General features: G+C 52.1%; 3 protein-coding genes across 3 annotated transcripts; 1 reads left to right on the top strand and 2 right to left on the bottom strand.

The window, feature by feature from the left end:
• Positions 1-964: 964 nt before the first annotated feature.
• BDP55DRAFT_737135 (haloacid dehalogenase) lies at positions 965-2,210 on the top strand. The gene has a single exon (XM_060580367.1). The coding sequence runs from the start codon at positions 1,143-1,145 to the stop codon at positions 1,989-1,991; it is 849 nt and encodes a 282-aa protein (XP_060432542.1). The 5' UTR covers positions 965-1,142; the 3' UTR covers positions 1,992-2,210.
• Positions 2,211-7,805: 5,595 nt separating this feature from the next.
• On the bottom strand, positions 7,806-8,562 carry BDP55DRAFT_629390 (uncharacterized protein; the record flags this gene model as incomplete). The annotated part of the gene is made up of 2 exons (XM_060572015.1): positions 7,806-8,306; positions 8,401-8,562. 2 exons carry the CDS (start codon positions 8,560-8,562, stop codon positions 7,806-7,808), a joined length of 663 nt encoding a protein of 220 aa, XP_060432541.1.
• Positions 8,563-11,089: 2,527 nt separating this feature from the next.
• On the bottom strand, positions 11,090-11,620 carry BDP55DRAFT_655415 (uncharacterized protein). Its single transcript, XM_060574311.1, has one exon. The coding sequence runs from the start codon at positions 11,337-11,339 to the stop codon at positions 11,118-11,120; it is 222 nt and encodes a 73-aa protein (XP_060432540.1). The 5' UTR covers positions 11,340-11,620; the 3' UTR covers positions 11,090-11,117.
• Positions 11,621-12,430: the final 810 nt, after the last annotated feature.

Below are 12,430 nucleotides of genomic sequence, written 5' to 3'. Positions count from 1 at the left end.
TCCGACGTCATTGCCGATGTGAAACAAGGCTTTTGAAGACACGAAATGGGGGGAGAGGGTAGACGATATATGTTTCGTCCCCCCCTGAGGACTTTCGGAGGGAGGTCGTGTGGGCAAGGCAAGGGTTTTGTGCCAAACCGAGATTGGGGCTGCCGGGATAGTTGAGATTATTCCCGATTACACGCGCGCGCAGTTGGATTCTGTGAATATCTTTGCTAATACAGATTATCCGTATGGTTTTTCGGATACGCCATGTTGGAGGTGATAGTTGCGTTCGCGTGATCCAAGGCAGTGATCGCTTCCTGGTGTGCGGGGTTGGATTGCCTGGATTGGAACGCGTTCTCGTCGTCGAGCTGTTCCGTATCCGACTTCCCAATACGAAGTCAAGAGCAAGGCTGTGAGGCAAGTAGTGGACATACTGCTACTGTTCATGGTTCAATTCAATCCTTCTCCTTGTTTGTGACGGAGGCTCAGCATCAACCAATGTCTGAGATATAAGCACAGCGGGCGAGCGTTCGGAAGATGGCAGAGTTGACGCAGTCAACGGGACCAAGCTGCATGGATATGCACGACAGTTTATTCTTGATAGAATTTACGGACGCCTTTTGGCGTCTGATCTCTCATTTCCCAGCCTGGAGGCTCTCGTTCACGAAGGTTAATAATGGGTGTAATCGATGATATCATTCCCTTGGCTTGTTTAGATTACTGTTGATGAGGAACAAATGCAGCCCTCTAATGTCTTCAGTGCATCTCAGATTACTCAACAGATGGTATGGAAGATCACAAGGTTCCTGAGCACATGTTATTTCAGGTCTGTCTGACATTCCCCGCCGCCCGGGCTGCCCGAGCGGGACGTTGTCTTACCGCGGCCCCTCCCGGGTCCGAGGAACAGGCGGGGTTCGGGATGGATCAGTCAGCAATCCGACCCCGCCTCGAAGGTTGATAACACACGACTGCCCTCTACCCCTTTATATTACCACTGCTTGCCTTTTTTCACAGTTTGCTCAACTGTATTCACTCCAAGCTTGAGTATTTATAGCTTTATACATTTTCAGTAAAGATCTCAGCAGACACAAGAGGGAAGTTTAAACTAAAACAACCCCCCAACATCCAAAACTCCCGCGTGAAAAAGAGAGAAAACCATGTCTGGCATAGCAGGCGACCTCCCCAACATCAAAGCAGAGAACCTCCGCGACCTCAAAGCCCTGACGTTCGACGTCTTCGGCACAGTCGTAGACTGGCGGTCCTCGGTGGTGGACGAACTCACCTCCCGCGCAAAGACCAAGCTCGCCTCCTTCTCCTCCTCATCCTCCTCCGACGACACCGAGAACAAACTAGAAAAACTCGCAACCACAAACTGGCCCGCCTTTGCCCAAGAATGGCGAATCTCCTACATGCGCTTCACGCGCGGCTACGTACCCGGCCAAACACCCTGGAAAGACATTGACGCACACCACCACGACAGCCTCGTCGAGCTTTTGCGCGGATGGGGGTTGGCGGGCGTATACTCCGCCACCGAAATCCGCGAGCTGAGTCTCGTGTGGCACCGCCTCCGGCCGTGGGCGGACTCCGTGGAGGGTTTGCGCAGGTTGGGCGGGAAATTCGTGACCTCGACGCTGAGTAATGGGAACAGGACGCTGTTGGGGGATTTGGATACCTTTGGCGGGCTTGGGTTCAGGAAGATTTTGTCGGCGGAGGATTGGAGGGCGTATAAGCCTAATGAGGTGGTGTATGATGGCGCGGTGGAGGTATTGGTTGGCGGTGGCGGTGGTGGTGGGAAGGCGAGGGAGGTTGCGATGGTGGCGGCGCATTTGGGGGATTTGATGGCTGCTAGGGGACGGGGGATGAGAACTATTTATGTTGAGAGGCCGGAGGAGGAGGACTGGGAGGTTGGGAGTGAGAGGTATGAGGATGCCAAGGGGTGGGTTGATGTTTGGGTTAAGGAGGGGGAGGGTGGGTTTGAGGAGGTTACGAGGCGGTTGGGGGCTTGAGGGATGAACTAGGTTGGACATGATGAGGTTCAAAGTCATGAGATGGTTTTGAACTGTGTGAAGAAGCGTACTTTGAAGCGATTTGGTTATTGTGGCGCAGAGGGCTCAGATTAGGCTCACGGCACACGTAGCATACATCATGAGGGAGTGAACGTGGTAGTCGGTGATGAAGATGCTGGAATAGAGGTAATATAAGTATTGTTCCGAACAGTATCCATGCAAAAATGTAGATCAGCTTGCTGGCGACACCGCAGGACTTCAGGCCCTTGAAGAAACTTTGAAATAGGACCTGGTTTCCGGAAGAAGTGACCACTGGCCAAGAAACTCATATCCATTGTATGTTGTTGACACCAATATTTGGATACAGCAGCAACGATGGAGTTACTTTCTTATGGAAGACACCAGAAAGTGCAAGACTCGCTATCGTTCATTTCCTGATATTCCTTCAATTGGTTATCCACGGCGTACTCCCATGGCCATAGACTGTCAAGCACAGATTCGAGTTGTTCTTCATGCTCTTGAACGTAAAATGAGATGTAGCCTTGGAGAATCCTGTCTTCACCAAATCGCCTTCCCTTCTGACATCCAATCTCTTTTCATAGTATAAATATCTCGCGATCAGTAGTATGCTGAACAATCAGATTACCGGTTGTCACTCCGTGCCAAATCTGGGAGATGCAGACGGGCACCTGTATGCTCAACAAGCATATAATCAATCGAACTGCCATCAAATATTTTAGACTTGCTCGGTTAGTTTGGCACCGTCGAGTTTCAAAGACTACAAATGGTACCGTTGGTTTGAGGAAGTAGCGAGGGTGAAATGTGTCCTAAAACCTGGCAGACACGTCTTCAGTAGAATTGATCACCACACAATTTGGCCTCTCTCGCCTACTCTGACTAGCAAGACTTGATAAGAGGAAAAGACAACTTAAGATCCCCTACACCACCCGTTGATGTACTATCACTGAGGAGTATATATATAGCGGCGGTGAAGCTGCTTCTCGATATGTACGTCGCCAAACGTCAAAGCGCGACGACGCAGGCGAGAGGCGTTCGCTGCCTCCCTTCCATAGCTCCCATACCATAACACAGCGTCCGTGGTATTAGATTGAGCTGCCCGTCAGCCTTCCTTCCACATCTACAACTGCCCGCATATCGAAAAGGTCCTGACATCTCCATGCGCCTTTCTCCGCCGGAGGTATATTCATATCGATTGCATCAGGGACGAATGAAGGGAAGGTGGGCGTGGGAAATGGTAATAGACAGGTTTAACCATCGGAAGGATCAGTAGTAGCCAGTCGTACAACATGAGCAGATACTGTGGTCGTGTTCACTGGTAGGGCATTTTCGCCGACTGTAGTGTTACATCCCAACACCGCACTTACTACCAGAATGCCAATCTATACTAGAACTCGGACAATGTGTCGGGATCAGTGAAAACTACTTGCATCAGTTACTCAGCCGCCTAGCATTCGGGAAATATCAGTTTACCATCAAAGATTTTCCCTTACGCACACTCAAAAGAGAGAGCCTTGTCACCCACTTGGAAAGCTTGACCCTAATATACCATCCCACCATCACATCCGCTCTCCCCAAGACCTCTTCGCTCTTAGCCGCAGGGGGGAAGAACCAATTATCCGTACCTGCTTCCTGCGACCTTCCTGCAGGAACCCCCTTTTCTCGTATGATTCTTTCTTGGTGGACTTGGTCCCAATGTCTCACAGCCATGGCAGAAGGAAACAAACAAACTCCTCGTAAACGTCAACGTCAAGTAGTGAGACCAGGGGTAACAAATACGAAGAAAGCGGCAGATCTGCAGAGCTGCATACACACATTCGAGAAGAGCTGCCCTGCCTTGCCCAACGACACGGCGTGCCCGAACATGGAGTGTAAGGCTGTACGCCTTACGTCCGAGAGAGAGAGATAGAGAAGTCAAAAATAGGGCAGAGACGTGAGAGCCAAGCAAGAGCTCGTGTGGAGAAGCGCGGACAAAGACGAATGAGAGGCCAGGTAGATGTCATCAATGGCCATGCTTTACGGGCGTAAACCAGCCAACGTCTGATGAATCGTCCCGTCCCCGTAAACGTGGGCAAGCTGCCTAATAAGCTGCGCATCCATCGCGGCAAACTGTCAATATACCTAGAAAGAAAGCAATTACGGACCAGCAGCACCCTTGGTTGTGTAACATTTCCAGATGCTAATTCCAACCTCCCCCCAGCCACGACGATATTCGACTTGGCCTCATCTCCGTCTTCCAGCAACAACCACCTACCTTGGTCCAAAGGCGATCGGGTCACCGCCGCCCATGGAACGTATACCACATACTCGTGAAGAGGTATAAAATATACGCGATGTAAGATCGCGCCGCATCGATGGCAACACACACACACTCACGTAGGCGGTCATCTCCCCGAGATGTTGTCGTTCTCTAGTTCGGAGGCCCGGGCGTCCGGGAGACCACCCCCGTGCACCGCGGGTGGTGGGGAGCGGGGGTGGGGTGGGTAGCCGTCTGGTGCTCGGATGGCGACTCTACACGGAGGAGAGGACCCGAATCGGACCTCGAGCGCCGGGGAATGGGGAACGATCAAATTTCCCAGCTTTTCTCAGCTTTTCCAGCGTTCAAGCTCATCGCATCCCACACTACCCCCCCCCCCCCCGGCTCAAATCGTGATATCTCGATTTCTGATCCTAACGTCCAATCTGAGGTGGTATCTTCTCGTACCATCTTCGGGGTGTTTGGTTTGTCTCCATCAGTGGGAGGTTATCCCCAGCAGACAAGGTATGGCATGACTGTTGGATGGAGATGGAGACTGGCCTGGACCACTAGACTGTGATACGACTCTTGGGAAATGATTCCACCGACTCCGTAAATAGGCTCATCAACCCCCGACTACGTCACTTGGGTGGGTAGGGCGTTATAACATCTCTCTCTCTCTCTCTCTCTTCTCTATAGCTTTGCAAGGAAGATTGTTAAACTGCTATATTGACGTCCACTTGCCTAGTACCATCCAAATAGAAGCAATACACACCATGAATTCCGATGTAACAACACTAGTACCAGTGCGAAGTTCACGAGTAGGTTTTGGGGGGGGGGGCTTGGAAAGCGGTGGGATGCCAATTACTACCATCTCCATTCTGCCTGTGCAGCAAAGCTGTTCCCTAGCCTAACCACCTCACCCCTCTCCCTCTCCTGAGCTCGTTTCTCTAACAAACCTCTGGGACTATCTCTCTCTTTCTGTCTCCAAAAGTTAATGCACCTTGAGGATTTAGTTGACATCAGTAGAGTGGTAGTGTGGCTTTACTCGCACATTACGGATACCATAATAAACATCTGAATGGTCGGTTCTCCATCAAATCTCGGCAGTTGAAGCCTTGAAAGGCCTTGGCAGGGCCAAAACGAAAGACAAAAAAAAGTATATCCGAAACATGGGAAGAACGTGGCTATACAAACCCCCTTCATCTCCCAAATAGAAGTTGCGCAGTACCGCGTTGTTGTCATGTATGTCATTATGCCTATTGTTTTGCAAATCCATTGGGCGGGTTTCGTCATGAGGTTCGCGGCTGAAAGGCGGTTGTTTTCCTTATTCTTGTCTCGTCATTTCTTTTTTCTAGCCGTTCCCCCCCACCCCATGCGGCCCTCCTCCGCGGGCCGTTACACGGGCACAGCCGAGCCATCGCCATGCTAGGTCAGGGGGTTAGCTCTGTGACGCTTTCTCAGCCGTAGCTCTCATCTTGAACTCGTGTTTCGGATTGAGATGTTGGGCTTGGGAAGGGGAACAGGTAATTTCGATCTCATTTGGGTGCGGAAGGAAATTGAAGGATATGAGAGTATTACGTTGTTGAAAGCATTTACCGGCAGCGCACAAGGCGTGAATATAGTTGGGAGGGCGAAATTGTGACAACCTGTATTCCAAAGTAAGACAGATTAGATGCTTAACCTTATTGTTATGCCGCGAGATGGTCTTGTAAGTCTTCTAGTGCGCATTTTGGTGTTTCGAGGCCTTTACTTCCGGTCAATGTCGATCATCCCAAGACCGTCCGGTAATATATAGCACCGGATTCAGTGCTCAACTTCAAGCATCCCCTGATTCGGGGAGACCAGCACTTGTTTCCGGGTGATAGATTTTGGGTCCAGGGCGAGCTCATTTTGCCGCCTGTGTTTCAATATAGCGACCTGCCATCCACGGCTGAGAATTCCCTCCGCGCCGCCTCGGGTGACGACTGACGAATTCACCACAACGAGGCAGGCAGAGCAGCGCTTCTGACAAATGCATGCCTGTATTTCTTTGGAACCCTCTGTCCGAGCTAAATTGTGAGCCACGGTAGACTCACACTTTGGAAAAGGTTTCGAAAACAAACAACCTTGTTGCTTACTCTGCATAAATGAAGGGTATTAAGCCGGGCCGGGAGGCCGTCCCAGACTTTCATTTCCAAGGGCCTCGAGAACCTTCACTCTTGTGAACATCATCGTAGACACGTCACAAAGCTGTTCATACGAATCGTAAGGACGGCGAACTTTTCGTCTTTTTCATAGGGTTTGCCAGTTGTTGAACATCTGGTTCCCGAGGCCAGGTTTGTTTGGATCGACCGTCTCCCGCCAACATTTGGCAATGGATATATATTTGGATCACGACGAGTGTACGTCGAGGACGCATTGAAGGGCGGGGGGAGTTATCCGATTGGATGACTCCAACTTCCACGTCGTGTTTGCTTTCTATCCGGGCGTGGGGGACAGATAGCGGGAATCGAGGCGTCTCGTCACTCCCTATCATGCAGTGTGACGGCACAGACAAAGCTGTGGACAGCCCATTTCCTGTGCAATTCGGGAGTCCGGGAGGTCACTATTTTTGATTTAGCCCAAGTGAATCAATGGCACGGTGAGAAGCGGGATTGATGAAAAAACTTAGGCTAGAAAAGCTGTAGCCTTCTCAAGGTTCCCGCTGTCATTTTCGCTACTGAAGCTGGAGCGTTTGGCAACTTCGTTCCGTCTCATTAGAATAATGGTAGTAGAGAAATCTACGGCGCCGAAACTATTGGCTTAGCACTCAATTTTGTGAGTTCCAGCGGTATCAAACTGACCAGACCCTCCGGCTTATGACCGTTGAAATCCAAAACAATTACCTAGACATGAGTGGTTCGGTCATTAGAAGTGACATCGTACCTGTCTTTGAATGTGACGGAAGCCGAGGAAAAAGCAAGTTGACACAGGGGGCGCGAAAAAGCAATCAGTTTGTCGGCTTGGCGCTGGCCTGGTTCGGTTCTGGCCATTGGTTCTCTCAAATATTGACCGTTGGCCACTCCGGTCAACTTGACGACCAGACTCCGAGGGTGTCCCACCAGAGAAGCACATCACGAGAACGGAGTCTTCGTACTCTTGTCTACCGGAACGGCAAAGACTGTCGACAACGGGATTACAAAGACCGAATGAGCCCCGGATAAAAGCTGGGCCAATGCAGGTTGAACGGGGCCGTGTTGCCGCAGCCGGGAACTAACATGGTGCGGCATGCTCAATATTTTGTTTCGGAAGGGAAGAAAGCGCGAGAACCTCATGCGAGCGAGCCTCTTGCGGAGCCCGCCCCGGAAGACTGGGTCTGGCACGAGGCCGGTGAGACAGCGGTTCGGCAGAGAGACGAGTTGAGACATGACTGCTTGCGTTGTATACGCTACCCTATAACCGTAGCACGTCGTTCCATGTACGTACGGCCGAAACCGAAGATTGTGCCACGAACAATCTTGGAAGCCGTCATCGAAATAGGATAGGTAGGTACTTGAACTCCAACGTGATTATTCTTCCTTGCACATACTGCTGGCCGTCTATATTAGGCGGTCGAACACGGCCACAGTCACAATGGCTAGATGACGTCGAGGCAACTGGTCCGGGCGTCTCGTCTCGTGATGTTGATATGCTGCGGAAGCTATTTGGCGAGCACCAGAGATGACCCTGTTTGCAGGGCGGGCCGCGGTCACCGGGTCGCGAGAATGGGCCGGATGAGCATATGCAGCTGTTGCAAGGGAGAGCAAGCATGAGGAAAGTTTTTTTTCAATTCGTCTCCCCTCTGTCCCGATTCTCTTTGCTGAATCAATAAAAATCCGACAACCAACCACCACCGAGAGAGGTTCGGGGGTGGCTCGGGCAAGGTGAAAACGGCGGTTTAGAAGAGATGGAGGGGTCGAAAGGCCGAACGGTGGTTGGAGAATGTGGAGGGTAGTCATTGGTGGGTACCGTCTGGATACCTCCGATTGGGCGAGGCGGCCGGCATCGAGTGGGGTGTCGTCCCGGTACTGCCTTAGCGGCTCCCAATCGTCATCCCATGTCTGGATTTTACGCAGTAGCTAATGCCTCAGGCGCAAGGAGATAGAGTCCACAGAGAGTGGCAGACAAGCACAAGGCACGAACTGTACTCCGTACGAACGTGGACCTCCCGACCCCAGCCGTTCTGGCAGGCATCACAGCATCTGAAGGTTCGGTCAGCACCTTGCTGGGCGAGGGATCCGACTTGGTGATGGCCCTGATGGCCCTGATGGCCCATGGGCGGATGGTCTGTGAGGTGCATGCATTACTAGTGTCCATTGTGGGCATCGGTGGGCAACTTTTGGAGAGCCACATATGAATTGCCCAGTAGGAACTCGGGTCCAGGGCCAGGTTTTCAACAGTGGCATGAGCGGTGCGAGTCTGCTGCTGCGAGCGAATGGTCAGCACAGCTAGAGGTCGCAGGACTACTCGCAGGCACGGTTTTTTTCTTCTCTTCCTTCTCTCTTCTCCGGCATGTGCATGAACGGGAGCACGCTTGTACGTCTCCAATATGCCACCTGTGCTGCGGGAGTTCGTACGCCGCCGGCTTCGGTTGCTTCAGATGCCTGTGACTCAACCAATACACCTTGCCGTGACTGAGACTTCGCTGTTGATGATGCTTGATAACGCGTCTTTTAATACACCGTCGGCATGAACTACTAAGCTTAGGTCGGTAGCTTGTGGCCAACGAGCTGACGGGACCAGGCACATAAAGCTGGGGTAGCTACCCTAAGTATCGGTAGAGAGCTAGGGTCAGTAGGTTAGATCACATCATCAGGCAATTAATGAAGCGATTTGTGGTGAAGAAATGGTGGTTTGGAGGGACCAGGCTGGCCTGGATCTCGGTCTAAGAAAGGGTTGATCTCTTCCAATCATTGTCAATGGCATGTTTGCCCTGCTGGTCCTAATTTGAGGTCCAGCTCCGTGTCCAGGCCCGGGACAGCTCTTACCTCCCTCGTCGTCTACTGACCACTAGTCGATTGACCTTTGACTAGGGCGGGTCGGATACAGATACCAGACCGGGGCAAGCAAGTCTATGGTCCGGACGGTAAAGCTTGAGCTGGATTTTTGCGATAGTGTGCGTTCGTACGGAGTAGCTGCAGCTGCCAGGCATGTCCAGCAGACCGCAAATACTAGGCAGGCACAACGAACATGGCTTGACTTTTCTATTGTTGGTCGCATGGGCTCTGCCGGGGAGTGAAGCCGCTCAGCGGCAGCAATGCGAAGATGACCGCCTAGGTGACCTAGTGGGCCACCTGGAGTTACGAGATGAAAGCATCGGGTGCAGTGTTCAGCTTGTACGGTGTGCCGAATGGAATGTGGGAGGGCAAGAAAAGCCCCTTGGCGAACATGAATCGAAATACAAGAGACGCAAATGTAAAGTCTGCCGTTGGAGAGCTGACCAGAATTGGACCAGGTATATTCGTATCGGTGTCTACCGTTCGGACGGGATAGCCTCCGCCACGACGGTGTACCCACCTCATTCGCGAGGAAAAGAACGAACGGTGGCATACATCTGCCTCGGTCAACTGGGGTAGGACCAACTTTGTTTTTCTGTGCCACAAGATTCCGTGTCGGCTTTCGATGATGGCACCGGCCAGGACAAGATAGGACGAGCGAGTCCAGGGCGGAGGACAACCAATTTTGGAGAAGCTACAGTGTCCATCAGTAGAGAAGGGGGACAATGAAGATGTACAGTACCTTTAAAAGTTAAGGAGGGAAAAAATGGTGTCTGGCTTGCCTGGCCCGTGAGTGGCATGTGTGAGTGGGCGGGGCGTGAGCGGGAAGATGGGCTGCTGCGTCAGCGCGGGCTGTCAATTGGACCCAAGACCAGCCGGTTCGTTCGTTAGGACAGCCGCGCTAATGTTGGGAGGAGGAAACATGCAGCTCGCAACCCGCAGCTGCAATCGGAGCCCAAGCCGGCGTGGTGTCGTTGCAGTCCTGGCCAGACAAACGTCACCTTGCACAGGGCAGGGAACCCCGTGGGCCGTACCCGTAGCTCGACTCTTGAGAGCTTCTCTCCATCGACATGGTATCATGGATTCGTAAGGGTATGGAGGAAGGTATCTGACCGCGGCGAATGGAGGGTAGGGCGGCTGTGGGCGGTTGGCGTGTGTTCCCGTATCCGCCGAGTCATCGTCCTCGTCCACGGCATACGGACGGGAAAATCTTAAATGCACCCATCCGTTGCTAGGCCTCGCCGTCTTCTGTGTCGCGAGGCTTGTTTGCCCAGGGCACGCGGCTGGGTACCCATCTCCATAGCCGTCTGTACTCCATTTCAACGTCCAGGTTAAAGGCGGGCTCGCAGCCTCGTACTTGATTCAAGAACCTAGTGCTAGGTAGGTACATGTATCGTATCCGCAGCTTGGAGACGCTCGTTGTGGCTGTGGCAGATGCTTGGTTAATACCTAGTACTTTACCTCATGGAACTGTTTCCCCTCCAGCGTCACCGGGTACATCAGCCACTTGGTTTGGAGGCGGCCGTCCGGTTTATGGTTTGCGGTTTACGGTTTACCGTCGTGGTTTCAAGCTCGCAGAAAATCCAACGCATACGCCTTGTTATCAATCTGTGACGTGATGTTGGGTACTGTGTACCTTCTTATTGGGGTGAAGTGCGTGCTTGGAGGAACTGGCCAGAAATGGGTGCTAGGAGACAAAAGCGTAGGAATGGTAGGTACGGAGTGAAGCACCTTCCTCTACTAAGGTAAGACACCTTACCTAAGGTAGGTGTCCGCACCTTTCTTATGGATACCCTTTGAACAACGGAATGTTGCTTCCTTCCATTCTCATGATTGAGATTGGGGTACGTACCGGTACGGTACTGCTCGGGAGTGTCATTGCAGCCTGTCTGCATTTTGTCTGCATCCTGAGGTGTTATTCACAAGCAACCCGTTCCTTCTTTCCAAATGGAATGCGACCTGGAACCATTCGCTACCTGCCGCGCTTGAACTCGGCGAATCAGAAAATTTATCAATTAAGAAGGAGCAGGGGAGGAGGGGAAAAGGAAGGCACCACATCACCAAACACAGATAGGGTAAGGAAATTGACAATTGCATTGATACGCATCTCTGGCATCATGATCAGAGAATCACGAGAAGAAGAAAGGCATACTGCATTGACACAGTCGGTAGGGTTGCCCAAACAATGCCTGACGAATCTGTCTCGCTACATCCTCCCAGGTTGTTGTTGTTTTGGACGAGGCGGTTGCAACTTGCTGGTGGTTGCTGATTGCTATATCAGGTGCGGATACGTCGCCGCATTCCAGGTCCATCGCTTTCGTGCTGCGTATCCGTTCAAACTGTTCCTGCTATTTTGTACCTTCCTGACGTTACCTTACTCACCTTAATCAAATTCTATCCGTACGTGGTTCGTACATTTCCTGCGAAAGACATCCCAAACCGGCCAACACCATCCACTATCCGCTCGCCGGTTCACGGCTTGAGAATTGGAATCTTTTTGCCCGCTGATTCATTCCTTTTCCCCCCCTCACCTTACGTCTCTGGAGAGAAACGCTAACGGTACGTTTACGCATCCATCTCACCTTTGCAATCCCTCCCCCTCCCCCTCGTGTGCTGGACCGAGCGCATGCCAGACAGCGTCTTGCTGGTCTCCCGTCGCTGGCTTCATCCTTGATCAATGCCCCTCCTACCCCGTTGATTGCCCTGCTGCCTCGCCTTTCCCCCTCCAGTCGTCCATACAGCTTAATCCACTTTCGTCAGCGCCTTCTCCTCAATCGGCCCAGCCTGTCCCTTCGCCAATCTGTGGTCACTGGTCACTAGAGGTGTAGGTACCAGTGTGGTCTATCTGTATCCTATCGTCGGATACTGGAATCTCCCTACTGCAAGTCGAGGCATCATTGGAACAGGAAAAGGAGCGAGAGAAAGACATCATCATATCTCCATACCGGGATGGCTCGTGATACTGACTTGGAGCTAACTTGGAGATTTGCCCAGTCGCCGTCATTTGATTCGCTTGAATCAGCATTCTCCAACTCCGACCGACGTCTCACGACGAACCGAGCCGACCAGAGCTTGCCCTTGTCCGCATCTCGGAGGGACGACGACGCTGCCGGCATACCGTGACAATCGCCAATCCATTATCCACTGCCAAATCCCGACCCTCGTCTTGCGGATTGCGGATTGCGGAT

This window comes from Colletotrichum godetiae, assembly GCF_030913485.1.
Source record: "Colletotrichum godetiae strain CBS 193.32 chromosome Unknown BDP55scaffold_10, whole genome shotgun sequence".
In the NCBI taxonomy this organism is placed as follows: domain Eukaryota; kingdom Fungi; phylum Ascomycota; class Sordariomycetes; order Glomerellales; family Glomerellaceae; genus Colletotrichum; species Colletotrichum godetiae.
This window is presented reverse-complemented; position numbering and strand designations above follow the sequence as displayed.

Excerpts from the sequence above, each read along its gene's own strand:
- BDP55DRAFT_737135 (XM_060580367.1), top strand. The coding sequence starts at position 1,143 with ATGTCTGGCATAGCAGGCGACCTCCCCAACATCAAAGCAGAGAACCTC.
- BDP55DRAFT_655415 (XM_060574311.1), bottom strand. The coding sequence starts at position 11,339 with ATGCAATTGTCAATTTCCTTACCCTATCTGTGTTTGGTGATGTGGTGC.